The 18,126-nt window shown below is 44.0% G+C and overlaps 1 protein-coding gene across 2 annotated transcripts in view; it reads right to left on the bottom strand.

Annotated features, from left to right (window-relative positions):
- Rnf145 (ring finger protein 145) overlaps positions 1-18,126 on the bottom strand; it is a 46,795-nt gene that overhangs the window by 20,601 nt on the left and 8,068 nt on the right. For both annotated transcript variants that reach the window (XM_057775751.1, XM_057775750.1), the window contains exons 3-4: positions 13,295-13,403; positions 1,385-1,476 (exon numbers count right to left, since the gene is read on the bottom strand). In XM_057775751.1, coding sequence (XP_057631734.1) covers positions 1,385-1,476; positions 13,295-13,403 — 201 coding nt within the window. The remainder of the gene's footprint in view (positions 1-1,384; positions 1,477-13,294; positions 13,404-18,126) is intronic.

The following is an 18,126-nucleotide window of genomic DNA, read 5'->3' as shown; positions in this document are numbered from 1 at the left end:
GGAGCTTGGTTGGTAGAGCCCCAGACTGCTAGCGTGAGAGGTGAAGGGTTTTGTTTCTATAAAAGTAGTTTGCCCAATAAGGCCCTAAATTCCAGGAATCTTCTATCTATTATCCTAACCTTTTGATCTCTCCACATGATAAAATTTTTATTTACTGAAAGAGCCTGATGGCATTCCCATAACTTAAAACACTGACTCGTGACTCTCACCCTTGTTACACTTCCCTTGCACTGATCCTTTTAAAACTAGTCAATTTCCAAGGCCGATGATGGGTCAGCAGCTCCCAGCCAATGGGAGAATACAGTCACCACCTGAGTTAGAACAAAATCCAAGTGGACTTCTGCCCCAGCGTGCTCATGCTTGCTAGCCAGGTTTGGCTCCTGTCCCACCCTTTTTGCAAAAAGAACTGCTTGTCCAGCTTCTTTTATTTTGTTCCTATGTTCCTTTGTACAACACAATTATTCTTTGTTTCTAACTAAGCACTGGGTTCAATTCCCAGCACTGCAGAAAACCCTAGCCCTCAGGAGGGAAAGCAGCAAAGTCATTCTTGGCTACGTGGTGAGTTCAAAGTCAGTCTGGTTCATATGAGGTATCCTCAGAAATAAGTTGGGGTTGGGGAAAGGAAGGAGTGAAGAAAGGAGGGGAAGAAAGAAGGTAGGAAGCCGGGCGGTGGTGGCACACACCTTTAATCCCAGCACTCAGGGAGGCAGAGGCAAGTGGATCTCGGTGAGTTCGAGCCTGGTCTACAGAGTGAGTTCCAGGACAGCCTGAGATACACAGAGAAACCCAGTCTCAAAGAAACAAAAAGAGGAAGGGGGTAGAAAAGGAAGGGAGGGGGAAGAGAAAGTCAAAGTACAAAGATCCAGTCAAAGCGGGATGTGGCCCCACTTTCCCTAGGGAAAGAGCATCAGGGAAGCTACAGGTCAGAGTCTGGGGGGGAGGAGAGAGAAGTCTGACTGAGGGCAGTGGAGGGGGAAGTTTAAAGCCCCCTGGGTTACGCAGCAAAACACAGCAAAAATCCCCTAAATACAAACAAACAAAAACCCCAAACAAAACAGTAAGCTTTATCGGGAGAGCGATAAACAAACTTGAATTTTTAAATTATGTTTTAATGACTGTGAATCAATATTTTCTCATGGTGAAACCAATCAATCCCTACCTATACCTTTAACTCTTTTTTTTTTTTTTTTTTTTTTTTTTTTGGTTTTTCGAGACAGGGTTTCTCTGTGGTTTTGGAGCCTGGAACTAGCTCTTGTAGACCAGGCTGGTCTCGAACTCACAGAGATCCGCCTGCCTCTGCCTCCCGCCTGCCTCTGTCTGTGCTGGGATTAAAGGCGTGTGCCTCCACCACCCGGCTATACCTTTAACTCTTATCAATACTTACCTATTAAGGCTGTGGTAAAGCGATTCAGGGAGAGAGGTTCTAAGTACATTGGTCCTTCATAGGCTGACTCCAGTTCACTCCTAACATAGTCCCTAAAAAGAAACAGTAAGAAGAACACACTGCATGAGGAAGGGCAACTCAGTCACCTGAACTTAGAAGAAATCATATTACCATTTCTCTCTCTTTCAACATGTAAGAAAAACTTAAATCTGCAGATTTACACCCAGGGATAGCCTTTATCTCATCTTTCATACAATAGGCACAGGTACAGTTTCCCAGCACTGTATCTGACTCTGCAGAGATGGCTCCGCAAGATGTATTTTGTGGAGTTTCCTTTTTCCCATCACCTTACTCAATATTTGACACCCACTAAAAAACCAGTGGAGGCATCATTTCTCAAAAGTAAGGAGGAGAAAATGTCTAATGATGGACAGTACAGTAAATTCCTCATTTGGTTTGCTTCCTCCAAGGTCTGTTCCCAACTGTTCCATTAGCTATCCAGAAAACAACACACTAGCTAGAGGGCTACTCCCCAGCAGAGAAATCCTTCTTCACAGCCATCCTTTCAAATCTACAAGGGACCTACGATAAGAACTGTAATGCCGAGAACAGCATCTAAGAAGAGCAAGGTGTAATACTTATGCTTTAAAGGGCTTTGTTTTGTGTTTTCAGTCTATGTGTACATCTGTGTGCAGGTTTGTGCACACGAGTGCAATGCCTACGGAGGCCAGAAGATGGCATTAGATCCCCTGGAGCTGGAGTTACAGGTGGGGTAAGACACCCAACGTGGCTGTAAGGAACCAAAGGTGGGTCCTCAGCAAGAGGCCCAATCTTAACCACTGAGCCATCTCTCCAGCCCCAGCACCCACATTTCTAAGGAAGTACCACATCACATCAAATGGCCCTGTCCAAATGAAATTCTTTCGGTCCGGGACAAACAAGTTTTCCACACTCATGGAAGAACTGTTTACATCTGGAAAACCAAGCTGGAAGCACGGAAGGGGAGGATCTTAACTATCCGGTAAGTAAGGCGGGAATGTGACAAGCTAGACACCCAGAATTTTTATACTGAAGAATGCTTGTGGAAAATAATTCTTCCCTGTTTCCCTCAACTGATGAACGCTTTATTCACTTTACTTTAAAATACTTTCAATGCTTCTAATATTTTTGAACAAACTCAAATTCTGTATTTACTTTTCCCATGAAATTACTTCCTGTTAGGCAATCGGGTTGAATTCCTTCAGCACAGCAGAGTCAGCTCTGAATGAGCTTTACAAAGCCAAGTAGTAAAGAGCTGCCAAAAATTCAAAATTTAAAACTATTTTTTCAAGGATAGGAACAATTTAGAGATTGTTTAAGAAAACAGCAACTCAGTCTGTGGGGCCATGAAGCAATTGTCCATTATCACCTTCTGATGACTATCTCTCTCAGTGATCACTCACATTTACACTCAAAGAAAAGAGTCAGAGCCTCAAGAGGGAAGAATTTAGTCAGTGTTTGTCACCTGGGGAGGAGAGCGCATGACTGGCGCCTGGTTAAGTAGGTTAAAGGTTAAGTAGCATTCTACAATGTGAACTAGCACTAGTCCCCAAAAACATCAGTTTTGATGTAAAAAGGCACAAATGTGATCTCAGGTAATAACACACAAAGTTCTGATTGCTAGGGCTAACCATCAAGTATATAGTTCTGGGGTAGTCGAGAAACAACAGGCATACAGCATCAAGACACCATTAATAACCACAGCCCCACTGAAATGAGACTAAAGCAACAAATTCTTTTGTGTTGTTGTTTGTTTGTTTCAAGATAAGAGTTTTTCTGTGTAGTTTTGGAGGCTGTCCTGGAACTCACTCTGTAGACCAGGCTGGCCTCAAACTCACGGAGATCAGCTTGCCTCTGCCTCCTGAGTGCTAGGATCAAAGGTGTACGCCACCACCACCCAGCTAAAGCAACAAATTCTATATAAAATGACTGAGCCTTGGTACTGCCAGGTCCTCCCAAACCCAACTCTTTCCTTGTGGCCACAGCATATTCTGTACACAGGTCTGGTTTAAATTTAAACAGGGGACAAGGAACGCCCACAGACAGAAAGCAGACTACAAGTTGCCAGGGTTCAGAAGGGGGGGGAGGGGCTGAGGATATAAACATAACTGCCCATTGTTTTAAATGTCAATTTGCCACCACCTAGTATCGCCTTAAAAGGCAGTCTCAATCAAGGACTTGTCTAGAACAGACTGTCCTGACTGATGACTGGCAAGACCCACTGTGAATGAGGCAGCACCTTTTCAGAGGCAGGACCCTGAGCTGTCAACTGTTGTGAGCAGAGAAAGCTGGCTGGGACTAAGGAAGCGAGCAAGGATCATATGTTTATCCTCCCTGCTCTTGAGGGGGATGCAATGCTCTGCACCGCTGCCCCGACTTCCCCACGACAGGACTTCAGGCCAGCAAAACAACTCCTTCCCTCCCGGTTGCTTTTTATCAGGATACAGTTAACACAGCAAGGAAAATGGAAGTGGGGCGCTGCTCGAGGAGCCCCAGGCTTTTCTCAGGTAATGAAAATGTCTGGGGATTATGTAAAGGCAATGAGTACACGGATGCATTCTGCCACGTGAATGCATCAAGAGAAAAGCAACGTCAGCACACATGGCTGCCAGGGCCTGGGTCCAAGAGCTCAAGTCGGGTAGGCTATGGAGACTACAGAGCAGAGAGCCTGCTGGATCTGTCGCTGTTAGCATCCACAACACTGCTTCTAGAGCATTTGATGCACTGTCCTGGAATGTCAGGGGCTCAGCACTACTTGAAAGCTTTCTTCAGTTCGCCTTCTTAAAAGCTCCGCTTTGTCTCTGACTTTTATCTTAAATTCTAATACAACAAACTTCTAAGGGGATGCTGGGGACATAACTCAGTAGTAGAACGCTTGTCTGGTGCTTGTCTGGCCAGGACCAAACAAACTGCAACCCAAACAGAAACCATTATACACGTACGTAGCCAGCACCCAGCTGGGCTATAAGCAACACTATTCTCAGAATGAGTTACAACTGTACGAAATGCTGTGATAACAATACAAATGCGGTGACCGCTTCAAACTTTTGAAGAACTTAAGCCTTAAGTTGCACAGCTCTAACAGATGACCTCTTTCACTCTCAGCACCACCAGGTTCCTTCTCATCTGACCAGTTCTGTTTGCCTGAACATTAGCATAAGTAGCCCAGTTTTTCTCCACTCCTTACGTTACTAAAGAATCCAAGTCTATACTACACTCCTTTGATCAGAATGTCTTTTCTTCTAGTCCTTTTCACCAGGTCCATTTTTTTTTATGTTGTGTATATGCATTATTCAGCACAGCTAAGGCCACCGAGGAAGGGCTATCTCCCAGTAGATTATCAGCCTTACAGTCATAACAACACCCTGAGTCCCTCCTGCTGGTGCCCGCACTGCCACCTTCTAAGACCCTGGACATGGCTCTCTCCAAATGCTGTCATCTTCGCTGCTCCAGGCCACCCTAAACCCTCCCTATCAGCTACCTGACTCCAAACACCCAGCATCTTCCCTAGGCCCTTTCTCTCCTTTCACCCTCATCACTCTACCCTCAGGATAGACCTTCAGACTCCAGTTGGCTGCCCAGCAAATCCACCTCAGGGCAACAGCCAGGCCCAGAAGCGGGCAGACACCCTCGTTGAACCGGCTGAGCTAAGCCTAGCCTATTAGAAGTGAGACTGATTGTGGTGAGAGAACTCAGCTCGGAGGAAACCACCATTCAGACGCTCTTCGGGAGAGATTAGCCCTGCACCCAGCGCGCAAAACTGAAAGGAGCATTCGGCCTAACAAACATCTCCAAGTCCAACTTACATGTGCCTTCAGTGCATTCCAGACTGATAACAAGAACACTCTGGGCAGGCAGTGGAGGTGCATGCCTTTAATCCCAGCACTTGGGAGGCAGAGGCAGGCGGATCTCTATGAGTTCGAGGCCATCCTGGTCTACAAGAGCTAGTTCCAGGACAGGCTCCAAAGCTACAGAGAAACACTGTCTCAAAAAACCATAAAAAAAAAAAAAAAAAAAAAAAAAAAAAAAGATCACTCAGGCTTCCGGCTTCCAATAACTTCTAATTTACAGCATAAAGAGAGAAATAGGGGAGGGGGAAAGAGGGAGAAGGGGGATGGCGGAGAGGGAGGATGAAGGGGAATGAGGGATGAGGGAGAAGGGGGATAAGGGAGGAAGGGCATGAGGGAAGAGGGGGGAGGAGGGGGAAGGGGGAGGAGAGGGAAAGAAGATGGAAGATGGACAGGGGCTAAGGAAGGGGAAATTGGGCAAGAGAGTTGGGGAGATGGTGAGGAACGGGGCTGACATAAAAGCGGGACAGTTAGGGGATCAACTGTAACTCCAAGCAGAGAGGGTTGGGGAAAACTTGCTAACTAGAATGGCCACAAAAGGAGACTTGATTCTTACTTGGTGAATGAAGACAAAGAACAACGGTGGAAGATACCTGGTGTCAACACACTTGCCTGGAATGTACATCCCAACCGCACACGTGTGAACCGGCAACATACACACCACACACGTAACACGGCACACGTACACAAACCCAAACCGCAAGTCACTTTAGGACAGAAGCAAATTCACGGCACAAACCAAGGAGCTCTAATTTACACTTTGCGCCCAGTGGAAGACGATCAGATGAGCTGGTTAGGGGGGACATCACCACTCTTCAATCCGGAAGGTGTAAGCCAGCCAGGTGCAAGCACCCCTGCTGTCCTCCCCGGAACTGAAGCCTTTTCCTCCATGAACATTTTATATTTCTGTAATGTGTGAAATGCTGACAGTGAACCTCTAAGCACTACAAAACCAAACACTGGGAAAATGTTCTCTAATCCTCTGTGGGAGTCTCTTCACTTTCAACGGGAACGTGTGTGTGTGTGTGTGTGTCTCTGTATGTGTTGGGGGAGGGGAATAAAAAATGTGTGAGACACACAAAGAAGCCCTCAAAGACACCTTGTAATTAGAAAAAAAACCTGCTATAAAGTAGTATGTAAGCCATTAAAAATAAATGAGGAGCAGCAACCAAAAACAACAAACCCAGGGAGCTACCATTCTGGCTAGTGACTGAATCTTTATGCAACAGCCTCTTAAGCAGTCTGACGTGGTCCTTGAACATCATGGGAACAATCTGTACATTCTGGCCACTTACAGGAAGCTTTCAAAAGATGCTAATTTCATAGAAACCTAATCTACTTTCAGACAGAACAAAAAAGGAAGCTCCAAGTCCTTGCAATATGATCAAATAAAAAGTTCCATATAAGAGCCGCCACTCAGGCATTCAAGCACCTAATGTGCATACACACACACACACATACACACACGCACACGCCTACTGCAGCCTCAGCACTGGGCTAGTGACTGAGCTGTTCGTGTACACAGTGAATTTTAATTGTTTTAATCCCTGCTTTTCTCCCCGCTCCTTTCTGGCCTCCTAGGTAGATATTTAGTGCTTGGGCTCAGTAATGAGGGAGGAAACATCAAAACTGGTCAAGTTTATTCTTGTCAAAACTTCTTTGGTGCATATACTTAGCAATCCCTTGACAGAACAACTCTCAGGTAAGGGAGTTCGGGACCCAGGGGGCTCATGGTGACGTCCAGAGACACATTTTGGCTGTGAGAGTGCTTGGGAGGAGGTGCTGCTTGTATCCAGTGGATAGAGACCCAGGACAGTCTCCACAACAGAGACTAAACACATCTAAAACGCTGTTATTCCCAGGACAGACACACCCTGACTACCCTTCCAATCGGAGAGCTTTTCATAAAATGTTTGTATTTTACATATATTTGCTTGTATGATGGAGGAGGGTCATCTTTCTATCTGTTGTTTTATTGGTTAATTAATAAAGAAAACTGTTTGGCCTTGTATCTTACATATACATTCTTGGGGATGTTTTATATTGGAAAGCAAACCTCTCATTCTATCCAGCAGGATGCATATCAAATGCTTTCCATCTTCTGAAAAGCCTTTCCTGTGGGGACTTAATTAACATCATATGTGAAATCAGTATGTTAATTCAAAACCTAACAAAAAACCTGGAATTAAGAATACTAAAGTTTAACATTTTTTTAGAAAAACACATAATGGTAGCTGTGAGTCATGACCACGAGCTTACAGGAACACAGTTCTGGACTGTCTCTACTGTAAAGTAGTAACCATTCTGGCATATATATTAACCACATTGTTGCATGTGAAAGACAGAGTTCAGCAATTTTTAAAGTCAAGGAAGACAGTGTTTAAATTTTTAAATCAAGTTCAATTATAACACTACTAATATTTTCATTACACTCGGGACTGCTGAGATGGCTCGGGGGATAGAGGTACTTGCCACCAAGCTTAGCAATTTGAGTTCAATCCAGAAGGTAAAAGGAGAGACCCAACTCCCAAAGTTATCTCTGACCTCTACATGTACATCATCGTGCATCTCTCTCTCTCTCTCTCTCAAACACACACAGCAAATAATTAAATGTTTAATTATTTGTATTGCACTGAGTGACATCATGGAGCTTTGAATATTTAATTCTTCTGTACTACATACTGTAAACACAGTCAAATTCCAATACTTCTTTTTTGTTTGTTTGTTTGTTTGTTTGAGACAGGGTTTCTCTGTAACTTTTGGAGCCTGTCCTGGAACTAGCTCTTGTAGTCCAGGCTGGCCTTGAACTCACAGAGATCTACCTACCTCTGCCACCCAGTGCTGGGATTAAGGGCGTGCACTACCACCGCCCAGCTCAAATCCCAAACAAATTTTTATGCAGATACTCATCAGCATGATATAAATAATTAAGAAAAAACAGAAACCCAGCCTTCCAAGTGTCTATAAAATTTTCAATTTAGAAAATTAATATCGGTAAATACCTTCTACAGCTGGTTTCTGAAGTAGCAATTTAATTATTGAGAGTGCCTGAATACTGAATCTCCCAGGAGCAAACAACACTGTGTTGTCCTTCTGGTTGGGAGCCTGAGCCTTGAATGGCTGAGCCATCTTTCCAGCCCAGGCACTGTGTCTTACACAGCAGTGAAGAAGATAAGTTATCTACAAAAATGTCTAATAAGGAACCTGTACCCAGAATATATACAGACTTCCCACAACTCAGTAACAACAAAGACAATCAAATCAAACAATTGGCAAAGAATCTGAGTAAACATTTTTCCAGACAAGATTTACAGTGTTTAATGAGAAGGTGCTCAACATCACTAGCCAAGAGAGAAATGGAAACTCCAAATAATGAACTGTCACCTCACATGCGTGGAGGAGGACCCACAATGAAGCTTGTTGGCAAGGGTGTGAAGAAACTGAGACTCACGCACTGCTGACAGAAATGCAGAGTAGCGCAGCCCTTTTGAACCAGACAGCCCTGCGGCCCTCAAAAAGGCTCAATCGGGGAACTGTACAGTATAGCGATCCTACTCCAAGACTCCAAGGTATCTGCCTAAGAGAAATAAAAATGTGTATCTACGTAACAACCAGCACACAGATGTTCACAGTGGAAACGACCTAATGTCTGTCTATGCATGGTGGTGACAGGTAGTAAAGAAGCTGCACAGCGGAATACTACTGGACAGAACTGGGGCTACAGTTCAATGTAGAGGGTGCATCCAAAGTCTTGGGCTAGATGCACATCACAACCCCTCCACTCGCCCCCCCCCACAAAGATGGAGGGGAAGGAGGAAGAGACAGGCAAGGAGGAGGAAAGGAAGGTGGTTAAGGAAGCAGTATGAATCAACCTGCTAAATCAAAGAAAACTTGGCACCAAAGACCATGCTTCTACAGTTCAGGATAAATGAATTAAGAGACAAAACAAGGGCTAGGAAGACAAGATCACTTGCAGTGAAAGCCTGGGGATCAGAACTGGAATCTCCAGGAGCCACATAAAAATGAAGACGCAGCCATGAATGTATGAATGCAGGGATAAAGATAGGCTGATCCCAGCTCACGACAGCCAACCCAGCTGAGCCTGTGTCAAGGCAGAGTGCTAGACCAGAATACATAGTGCCATAGTCTCTGCTCACAGACATGCATGAGAGAGAGAGAGAGAGAGAGAGAGAGAGAGAGAGAGAGAGAGAGAGAGAGCGAGAACAATAAGGCTGATGGTAGCCTAGGTATGAAGATGCAGGGGTTTGTGGGAAATGAGGAGTACCGAGATCTCTTGGGGGACATCAAAAGTCTGACATCCATTGTGACCACAGTTTGCATAACTCTGCAAAAGCATCAAGAACTGAGCTGCAGACTTTAAAGGGATGTGTGAATCCTGTATGAAGCCACAGATGAACCAAAATGCAAAAACATTTTTTAATTTGGTTATTAAATTGACATTATAATATTGGAAAGTAGTGAATTAATTGACTTGTAATTCTAATGTCACTATTTTTAAAGTAGAGACATGAACATTGTATCTTAAACTATAGTAGACTCAAACATCAGTATTTGTTAAGTGTGACATGACACAGATAATTCGAGGGCAGAGCATCTTTGCTAACCTTTTATGAGAAAAGAACAGACAGTGAATTACACTGATGAAAACACTAGAATATGTCCTAGCTTCAAAGTCATTCAACATCAAAAACAAAAAACAAAAATACCCTCTAAGACAGGCATTGTCTGTTGCTTCAAAGCATCAGCTTGCCACAGTAGCACACTCACTGAGCCAATGAACTTGACTCTACTATAATTCTCTTTCCAAGACAAGTCTGGACCACCCCTCCCTGAGGTCTGCCTGCCCCAGATTCCATCTGCAGGTCTCCAAGTGACCCAGGAAGATGAACTGTTCTTGCCCACTATAAAATATTCAAAATTCGCCGGGCGGTGGTGGCGCACGCCTTTAATCCCAGCACTCGGAAGGCAGAGGCAGGCGGATCTCTGTGAGTTCGAGACCAGCCTGGTCTACAAGAGCTAGTTCCAGGACAGGCTCCAAAATCACAGAGAAACCCTGTCTCGAAAAACCAAAAAAAAAAAAAAAAAAAAAATATTCAAAATTCTTTTTAGTATCTGATATGTTTTAACTTTCTAATGATGAAAACAAACATTAAATATTTAGAATAAAAAATCCTTATGTTAAAATTAAATAGTTACAATTATGCACCCTAAAAGGGCTTTTATCTTTGTACCCTTGAATCTGTTCTGGTCCCCCTACCCCACCCCTATTTTTGTTACATAAGAGGATTTTGCCCCATTTAGAAAGGGGTGGATTGGTAATACTGAAGATAAAAACAGAATCACATGTTTTGGGCCATTACTGCACCAGTAAACCATGTGTAAATGCTCATGAGATTCACCCAGGAATACAAATTGAACAAAAACAACAGTTTTGAAAACTCTGCCTTGAATTTTGAGATCTTCTTAACTGTCCCTTCCAAAAGGCTAGAATGTGCCACAGAATGCTTTACCATTCAACAAGTAACTTTAAAAGACCAATAGCACAAGGAAACACTCACAAAACACAACGTAAAAGAATGTTAGCTGAACTTCAGTGAACCTTCACTGTCTGCCAGAGTTGTTCTAAGAAATGCAGATGCCTTATTTGACCCTTATCACTGTCCCTTAAGATTGTCATCACCATTCCTCAGGTGTGGAAACTAAGGTTTATCTTTCTGGTGACACACCAGTTGCAAAATAGTGAATTAAGTAACCTGCAATTTAAATATATCTATGCATCTAGCCACCCAGCCTTCCATCGAATTAAGAACTACATGGCTCCTAAGTATCTGGGCACTCATTTGTACACCGAGATGGTGGCTCCAGAGCCATGGTCCTAAACATACAGTGTATTCCATGGATGGGATTTTGTTTCTTAAAATTCTTTGCTTAGTATTGTACTGTTTAGAATGAGTAATGAAGTATCTCCACACTGTGCATCAAGCAGCCAACGCAATGGAACAGGGTGTAGCTTGAGGTTGACAGCGCTCTGTGAGATCATCATGCTCTCTGCTACACAAAATCACTGGCAGCTGTTCCCACAGAATGACTGGGGACATGATGCAGGACACAGTGACCAAGGGGACTGTCTCCACTTGATTATGAAGTTAAGTTTCCTCAAAATTTGCTTTAGGTTCGACTATATTTTAACGTTTCTCCCAAAGGCAGATGTCAGCTTTAACTTTAGCTCTGACCAAGCTTGATTTGAACACTGAGGACTCTAAGAAAGTTGGGACCAGAGTTTAAGTTCAGACTGAAGGGTCTGACATCACAGAGCAGGCAGGGTGGCAGAAGTTAGCTGTGTGCAGTCCCTCCAGGTACCACTCTTTCTAACCAGGGAGGGACAGGGAAGACAAATGGAAGAGGAGCGTGAGAACACGACCAGGGGCGTTCTGACCAGGGCGGCACCAGCAAGAGGGCAGAAGCGGGGCAGCCCAGGTGTCTACTGCTCTCACTCTGGCCTCCAGAGAGCCACAGAAAAAGCTGGGCAAGACTGGCAGGGCTGTGTCATTTCCAGTAACTGTCACTGCCTTAAACTTTCTGCATTTCCATAAAACTTGTCCACAGTGAGCACTCCAATTTCATAACCAGAAATGTCATTATTTTTATTATTTATTAGGGGGTTCGAGACAGAGTTCTGTGTCCTGTCCTATAACTCACTCTGTAGACCTGGCTTGTCTTGAACTCACAGAGATCTGCTTGCCTCTGCCTCAAAAGTGCTGGAATTAAAGTTGTGTGCCACCGCAGCCCAGCTTATAATTTTTATTATTTATAAAAATCAATTTAATTTTAGTAGTATACCATGAGATTTCTAGATTCAAATTCAAGTCTGCATGAAAATGTGTGGGGCCTGTATTGCACTCAAGGTCACTGCCAAATCTCCTTAGAATTCAGAGTATATTTCATCACAGTAAGTATATGTCAATCAAAAATTATGAAATTTAAGTTTAAAAAATAATACCTCAAAATATGCTTTAGGTTCAAAATATGCTTTATCCCAAAGGCAGGAAGCTCATATACTATAGCAGACTTCAGACTTAACATTTTAGTCTCAAAGACATAATTAGTCCCACCAAAAAACTGATGGAGTCACCATCTACACTTCTGCAACTTAGTGCTGACTCTCATGAAGACAGGGCTGGGGAGAGTTCAGCTGTTTCTCAGTCTCCTGTTCTCCGGTAATACAGAGAAGCTCATCTTTTTTTTTTCTTTTCTTTTTTTTTTTTTTGGTTTTTTGAGACAGGGTTTCAGGGTTTCTCTGTGGTTTTGGAGCCTGTCCTGGAACTAGCTCTTGTAGACCAGGCTGGCCTCGAACTCACAGAGATCCGCCTGCCTCTGCCTCCCGAGTGCTGGGATTAAAGGCGTGCGCCACCACCGTCTGGCCAGAGAAGCTCATCTTTAAATTTAACTGTAAGGCTTGTTTCTGTTGTTTTCTCAAAACCAGAATCCCAATATAATTCCAGCTATTAATCTTGAATAATAATAAACATCAATTTGTCTTTGAAACCAACCGTGATGGTTATCTTGACTGTCTACTGCTTTCTTGATCAGATTATTGCAGGTGGAAAGAGCCACCCTAAAAGTGGGCCATACCTTCTGTGAGCCCAGACCCAAGTCAGGGAGGAAGAAATGTTGCCCATTTCCCCATCTCACAAGTCCATCTATCCTGCTGCCCCAGCACCCTCCACAGACATTAGAGCCAACTTCTTTGGGCTTTCGATGTAGATGCAAATCAGCAGCCACATTGGACCACTCTACTGCCCCCTGTGCAAGCAAAACTCTTAAACCCCTCTGGTACAAACATCCATTCTCTCAGCTCTGTTCTTTAGCAGGTCTTGACTAGTGACCTAATTAGGCCACAGCTTTGTAACAATAGTCATGAGAGACACTGTACTGACATTTAGAAACAGAAAATGCAATTTTAACTCAATCTCATGTTCCAAAACTGGGGTTGCAGCCTTACCTGGATATCTGATGTCCAGCATAGAGGAGCAGGGCAGTCAAAAAATATAAATAAAGCTGAACCAGATGCTGCCTGGGCAAAGTGAGGAGCACGACACTTAAGACGTATCCTGCAGCAGAGACAAGAATACAAATGATTGCACTTTCCCAGTTAGTTATACACCAAAGACAAGCGGAAATAAACTACTTTCCAGGCAGCTATCAACAAATCGAGGTTTTCTTTTTAATTTCACTATCAAGGTTCATTCAATTCAAAAATATCTCTATATATTTTAAAAACTGGAAAATAGCAATTGTCACTTTTCATGTCTCCTTTCTACCTTGTAATTAAATGCAGCACACGAAGGTACAAGGTAACCTCATCATCCCTTTCCTCAATGCCTTCCCTAGTTCACCTCAATTCTCATCATCTCTCTGGACTCCCAGGAGCTGCCCCTTCAGACTTTTCTATCTCCAAATAGTGCCCTGGTCTCTCCAACATCTTCCCATCCATCATTCCACCTATGTGACAAAGGTCCTCAAAGCTCATTCAAAGACTCCTTCCCACTGGGAGGGGAAAACCCATGTTTCTCCTCACAGCAATTTCTGTTGCAGGATATTCCTTTACACTACGTGAAGCTTTGTCACTGTGACTGATTTAATAAAGAGCTGAATGATCGACAGCTCAGCAGAAAGAGGTTGGGCGGGACTTCTGGAAACAGAGAGGTCTTGGGGAAGAAGAAAAGCGGAGTCACCAGCAGGATACAGAGGAAGCAGGATGTGCAGGAGGAGAGGTAAAAGCCAGGAGCCACGTGACAGCACGTAGATTAATATAAATGGGCTAATTTAAGTTATAAGGGCTAGCTAGTTAGAAACAAGCCTAAGCTAAAGCTGAGCTTTCATAATTAATAAGTCTCTGTGTCATGATCTCGGGGCTGGCGGTTCAAAAAAGCCTGCTACAAATTTCCTCTTGTCGATTAACTTTCCACTCCATTTGTACGCAATGCTTTTATTTGCTAGTCATCTATTTAACCCCTTCTCTACTGTAAAAACATTTTTACCTTTCTACTCTATAACCCAGAAGCCAAGCACATCCTGCTGAAGCCAGTATCTGAGACAGCACCCTTGCTATGCTGTCACACTTTCATCTGAGACACTCATCTCTTGACCTCTCATTTCCCCCTTCTGTTTCTTCTTTCACCTTCTTAAGTGAGTGTTGGAAATGTGGTCCCTAAACAACTGCTCCCCTCCCCATGGAGCTATGAAGGATCTGGCATAAAGCACTCACTCTTGCTTTGAGAACCCCTTTCCAGATACAATACCCACAAATAATTGCCAAAGTCCTCCTGCATACGGAAACAAACAAGCAAAACCACTTCTTACTCCAAGTGGACCCATCCATGTGTTCACATAATCAAGAGGTACCAACAGTTCTTCGCCTACCCCTGACCAGGTAGCACAGCCTCTTCCAACCTGAACTCCCCCAGCCACTCATGCGTGAACATACATCACCACTACTTGCTCTGTAAAATTAACCAAACAGTCTCAACTATGGGTATCAACGATGAAGCTAAAGCCCACAAGAATTTATAATTAAGTAAACTGGCAGCATTGAAAAATGATGACCTGCTTAAAACCTAAGTGATTGGGGTTGGAGAGATGGCTCGGCAGCTGAGAGCACTTGTTCTTGCAGGGGACCCAGGTTTGATTCCCAGCACACAACTGTCTGTAATTTCAATTCCAGGGGAACAGATGCCCTCTCTCTTCTGGCCTCCATGGGCACCAGGCATGCGCAGGGTGCACACACATACATGCAGACAAAATACTCATATACATAAAATAGGATTAAACACAAAATATTAAAAACCACATTATTGATGAACCTGTTGATTTATTATTAGAGAGATGGTAGGACTGGGAAAGAACTGGGGGCCTGATCAAAGCAGCAGCTTGGGGTACACGACTTGGCAGTCAAGCGTGAGATACATATTTAAACAGATCTAAGTGTTGCTCTCTGCCTGAGTGGTTGAAAACAAGGAAGTGGAAGTGGCTGTGAACTTTCCAGCTTGGGTAATCAGGAAGATGGTTCTGCTATTGAAACAGTAAACAGAGGAGAAGCAGAAGTCTGCCAAGGTCAAGGTGCTGAGTGCAATGACTGATGGCAAGGGAAGTGTCCAGGCAGTTCAAGGGAAGACATCTAGCAGGTGGCTAGGGACGCTGTCCCTGAAGATTAAGTACCAGTTACAATACAGGGGTAACAGCCAGCCTGCTGACCAGAAAGGCAAGGCTCTCTGGAACAGAGACTGACCTTCACAAGGCAGCAAAGCACCGTGGCAGAGTCTGAACAGAACATCACTAATGCCACACGAAGGAGACAAAGGTAGAGGACAACGCACACACGTTTGCTGCTAAAACTCTGGGTGACACCCAGACAACCAAAGATAGAAATGGATAGATTCTGAGCAACACCAAAGAATCTGATTTCTGAGCATGGTGGTGCAAGCCTATAGAGCTGAGGACTCAGGGGTCAAGGCCAAGCTGGGCTACCCACCCAGTAGCTACCTGTGCGTATCAAAATCCTGCCTGATTCAAAGAGAGGGAACAAGGATTGAGGGAGAGAGGGAGAAGAGAGAGAACGAGGGAAGAAGGGAGGAGGGAGGGGAAGGAAGGAAAAAAGTAGCAGAGGATGAAGGAGGGAGAGTCATAAGTTGATGGAGGTGGGTCTTGTATTAATCTGTTGCTTTCATTGGTTAATTAATAAAGAAACTGCCTAGGCCCACTTGATAGACCAACCCTTAGGTGGGTGGAGTAAACAGAACTGAATGCTGGGAGAAAGAAGCCGAGTCAGGGAGTCGCCATGATTCTCCCACTCCAGACAGACGCAGGTTAAGATCTTTCCTGGTAAGCCAGCTCATGGTGCTACACAGAATATTAGAAATGGGTTAGATCAATATGTAAGAGCTAGCCAATAAGAGGCTGGAACTAATGGGCTAGGCAGTGTTCAAAAGAATACAGTTTCCGTGTAATTATTTCGGGGCATAAGCTAGCCATGCGGGCGGCTGGGTGCTGGGGACGCAGCCCTGCTGCTCCTATTACAACAATAAGTGATAAAGGAATAAGTTAGACAAAGAACTGGAGTGGGGCACTTGTCGGCTTTTATTGTCAACTTGACATAACCTAGAGTCATCTGGGAAGATGGAACCTCATCTGAGGAAGAACCTGGATCCACTTAGCCCAAGGCCATATCTGTGAGACAGTCTTGACTGAAGGTTGATGTGCAGGGTCCAGTGCACTAGCAGAGACACTGTCCCTAGGCAGGCGAGCCTGGGCTGTCTAAGAAAGCTAGCTGAGCAGATGCCAGTGGGCAAGGCAGCAAGCAGAATCCCTCCATGGTCTGAACGCCAGATCCACTCTGGGCTACAGCCCTGACTTGCTTCAGTGATGGGCTGTGACCTGAGGTATCCGCTGAAATAAACACTTTCGTCCTCCAAGCTGCTTTTGGTCAGTGTTCCATCACAACAACAGAAAGCAGCCTAGAGCAAAAAGGAGACAGCTGCCCTTCAGGCAGGGTGACCTGAGTTCTCAGATCCTTGGGCCCAATGCAGAACTAACAACTGGGCATGGTGGTGTCAGGGAGACAGAAACAAGGAGACCCCTGGGGTTCAGTGACCAGCCAGTCTATCTTATTACCAGCTGGAGGCTACAGAGAGACCCTGTTTTTCTAAACCAAAACAAACTTGAATAGACAAGCTGCCTAGGGTTTCACAGAAAAGAACATCCTATGCTACCATTCATACAAACAATACAAGTGCAGTAAAATTTCAACAGGGTGTTTTGTCTGAGGAATGAAGCTGGGTAGTTAAACTCACATAGCAAACTAATGCAATCTATGTAATTTTTAATCTTGATGAGAACAGGATTGATGATTACTTCAAACTGGGTCCTGTTTTTTGGGAAAAAATGATTTTATAAAATTAATTTTTAAAAGGGTTTCCTATCCTCAGGAAGAAAGGAAGGAAGGGAGGGAGGAACGGAGGGACAGAAGGGAAACTAATAATAAAAGTCCTAAAAAAAGGAACTAACTATATCAAGCAATAAAATATCATCTAAGCTCCCAGCAAATAAAAACAGGACACAAGTACACAAGACTAAAAGAACTGGGGATGCTGGAATGGACCAAAGCATACACACTTAGGAAAAGATGAACTAAATTAAAACACGGGCATTAGAGTTGTCTAGGAGAAATTATTCAACATACCGTGACCTGCATATGCAGATAAATTCCAATCAGAGAAAAGAGTTCAATGTAATAGCAAAACCACAAAATTAATAAAAACAAAACACAACTCTTATTTTTATCTCTCTCTCAGTTTGTCTGAGATGGGGGTCTTATTAAGTAGCTTGGGCTGGTATCAAACTCAGGCTCCTCCCTCCTCAGCCCACCAAGGACTGGGATTGTGGACAAGCACCGTCACTCAGCTCCAAACTCCTAAGAGTGAAACTAACCAAAAAGAATCCTAACACTGGGGGTGCGGGAGGGGGGCTGGGGATCATTTATGTAGAATCTTACAATTTGGCAGTCTAGAGAATATGTCAACATTAAAAAAAAAAGCACAAAACTTTATATTCCTGGGTGGGGTAGACACCTATACACCTGTAAGGAGATCATTTGGGAGGTTGAGACAGGGGGATAGCAGCTTTGATAGTGTAGCTTGGGGTAAACTGAACTACACCGTATAACCATGTCTCAACAGTAGTGATGTTTCCACATAAACAAGTAAAAGCCAAGGCTTCAGAGCCAGGCCCGCCATGCCACATCCATCAGAGAACAGGGGACCACATGATTGCCACTGA

Source organism: Chionomys nivalis, chromosome 7 (assembly GCF_950005125.1).
Source record: "Chionomys nivalis chromosome 7, mChiNiv1.1, whole genome shotgun sequence".
NCBI classification, from domain to species: domain Eukaryota; kingdom Metazoa; phylum Chordata; class Mammalia; order Rodentia; family Cricetidae; genus Chionomys; species Chionomys nivalis.
Note: the sequence above shows the minus strand (reverse complement) of the source record. Positions and strands in the feature narration are given on the sequence as shown.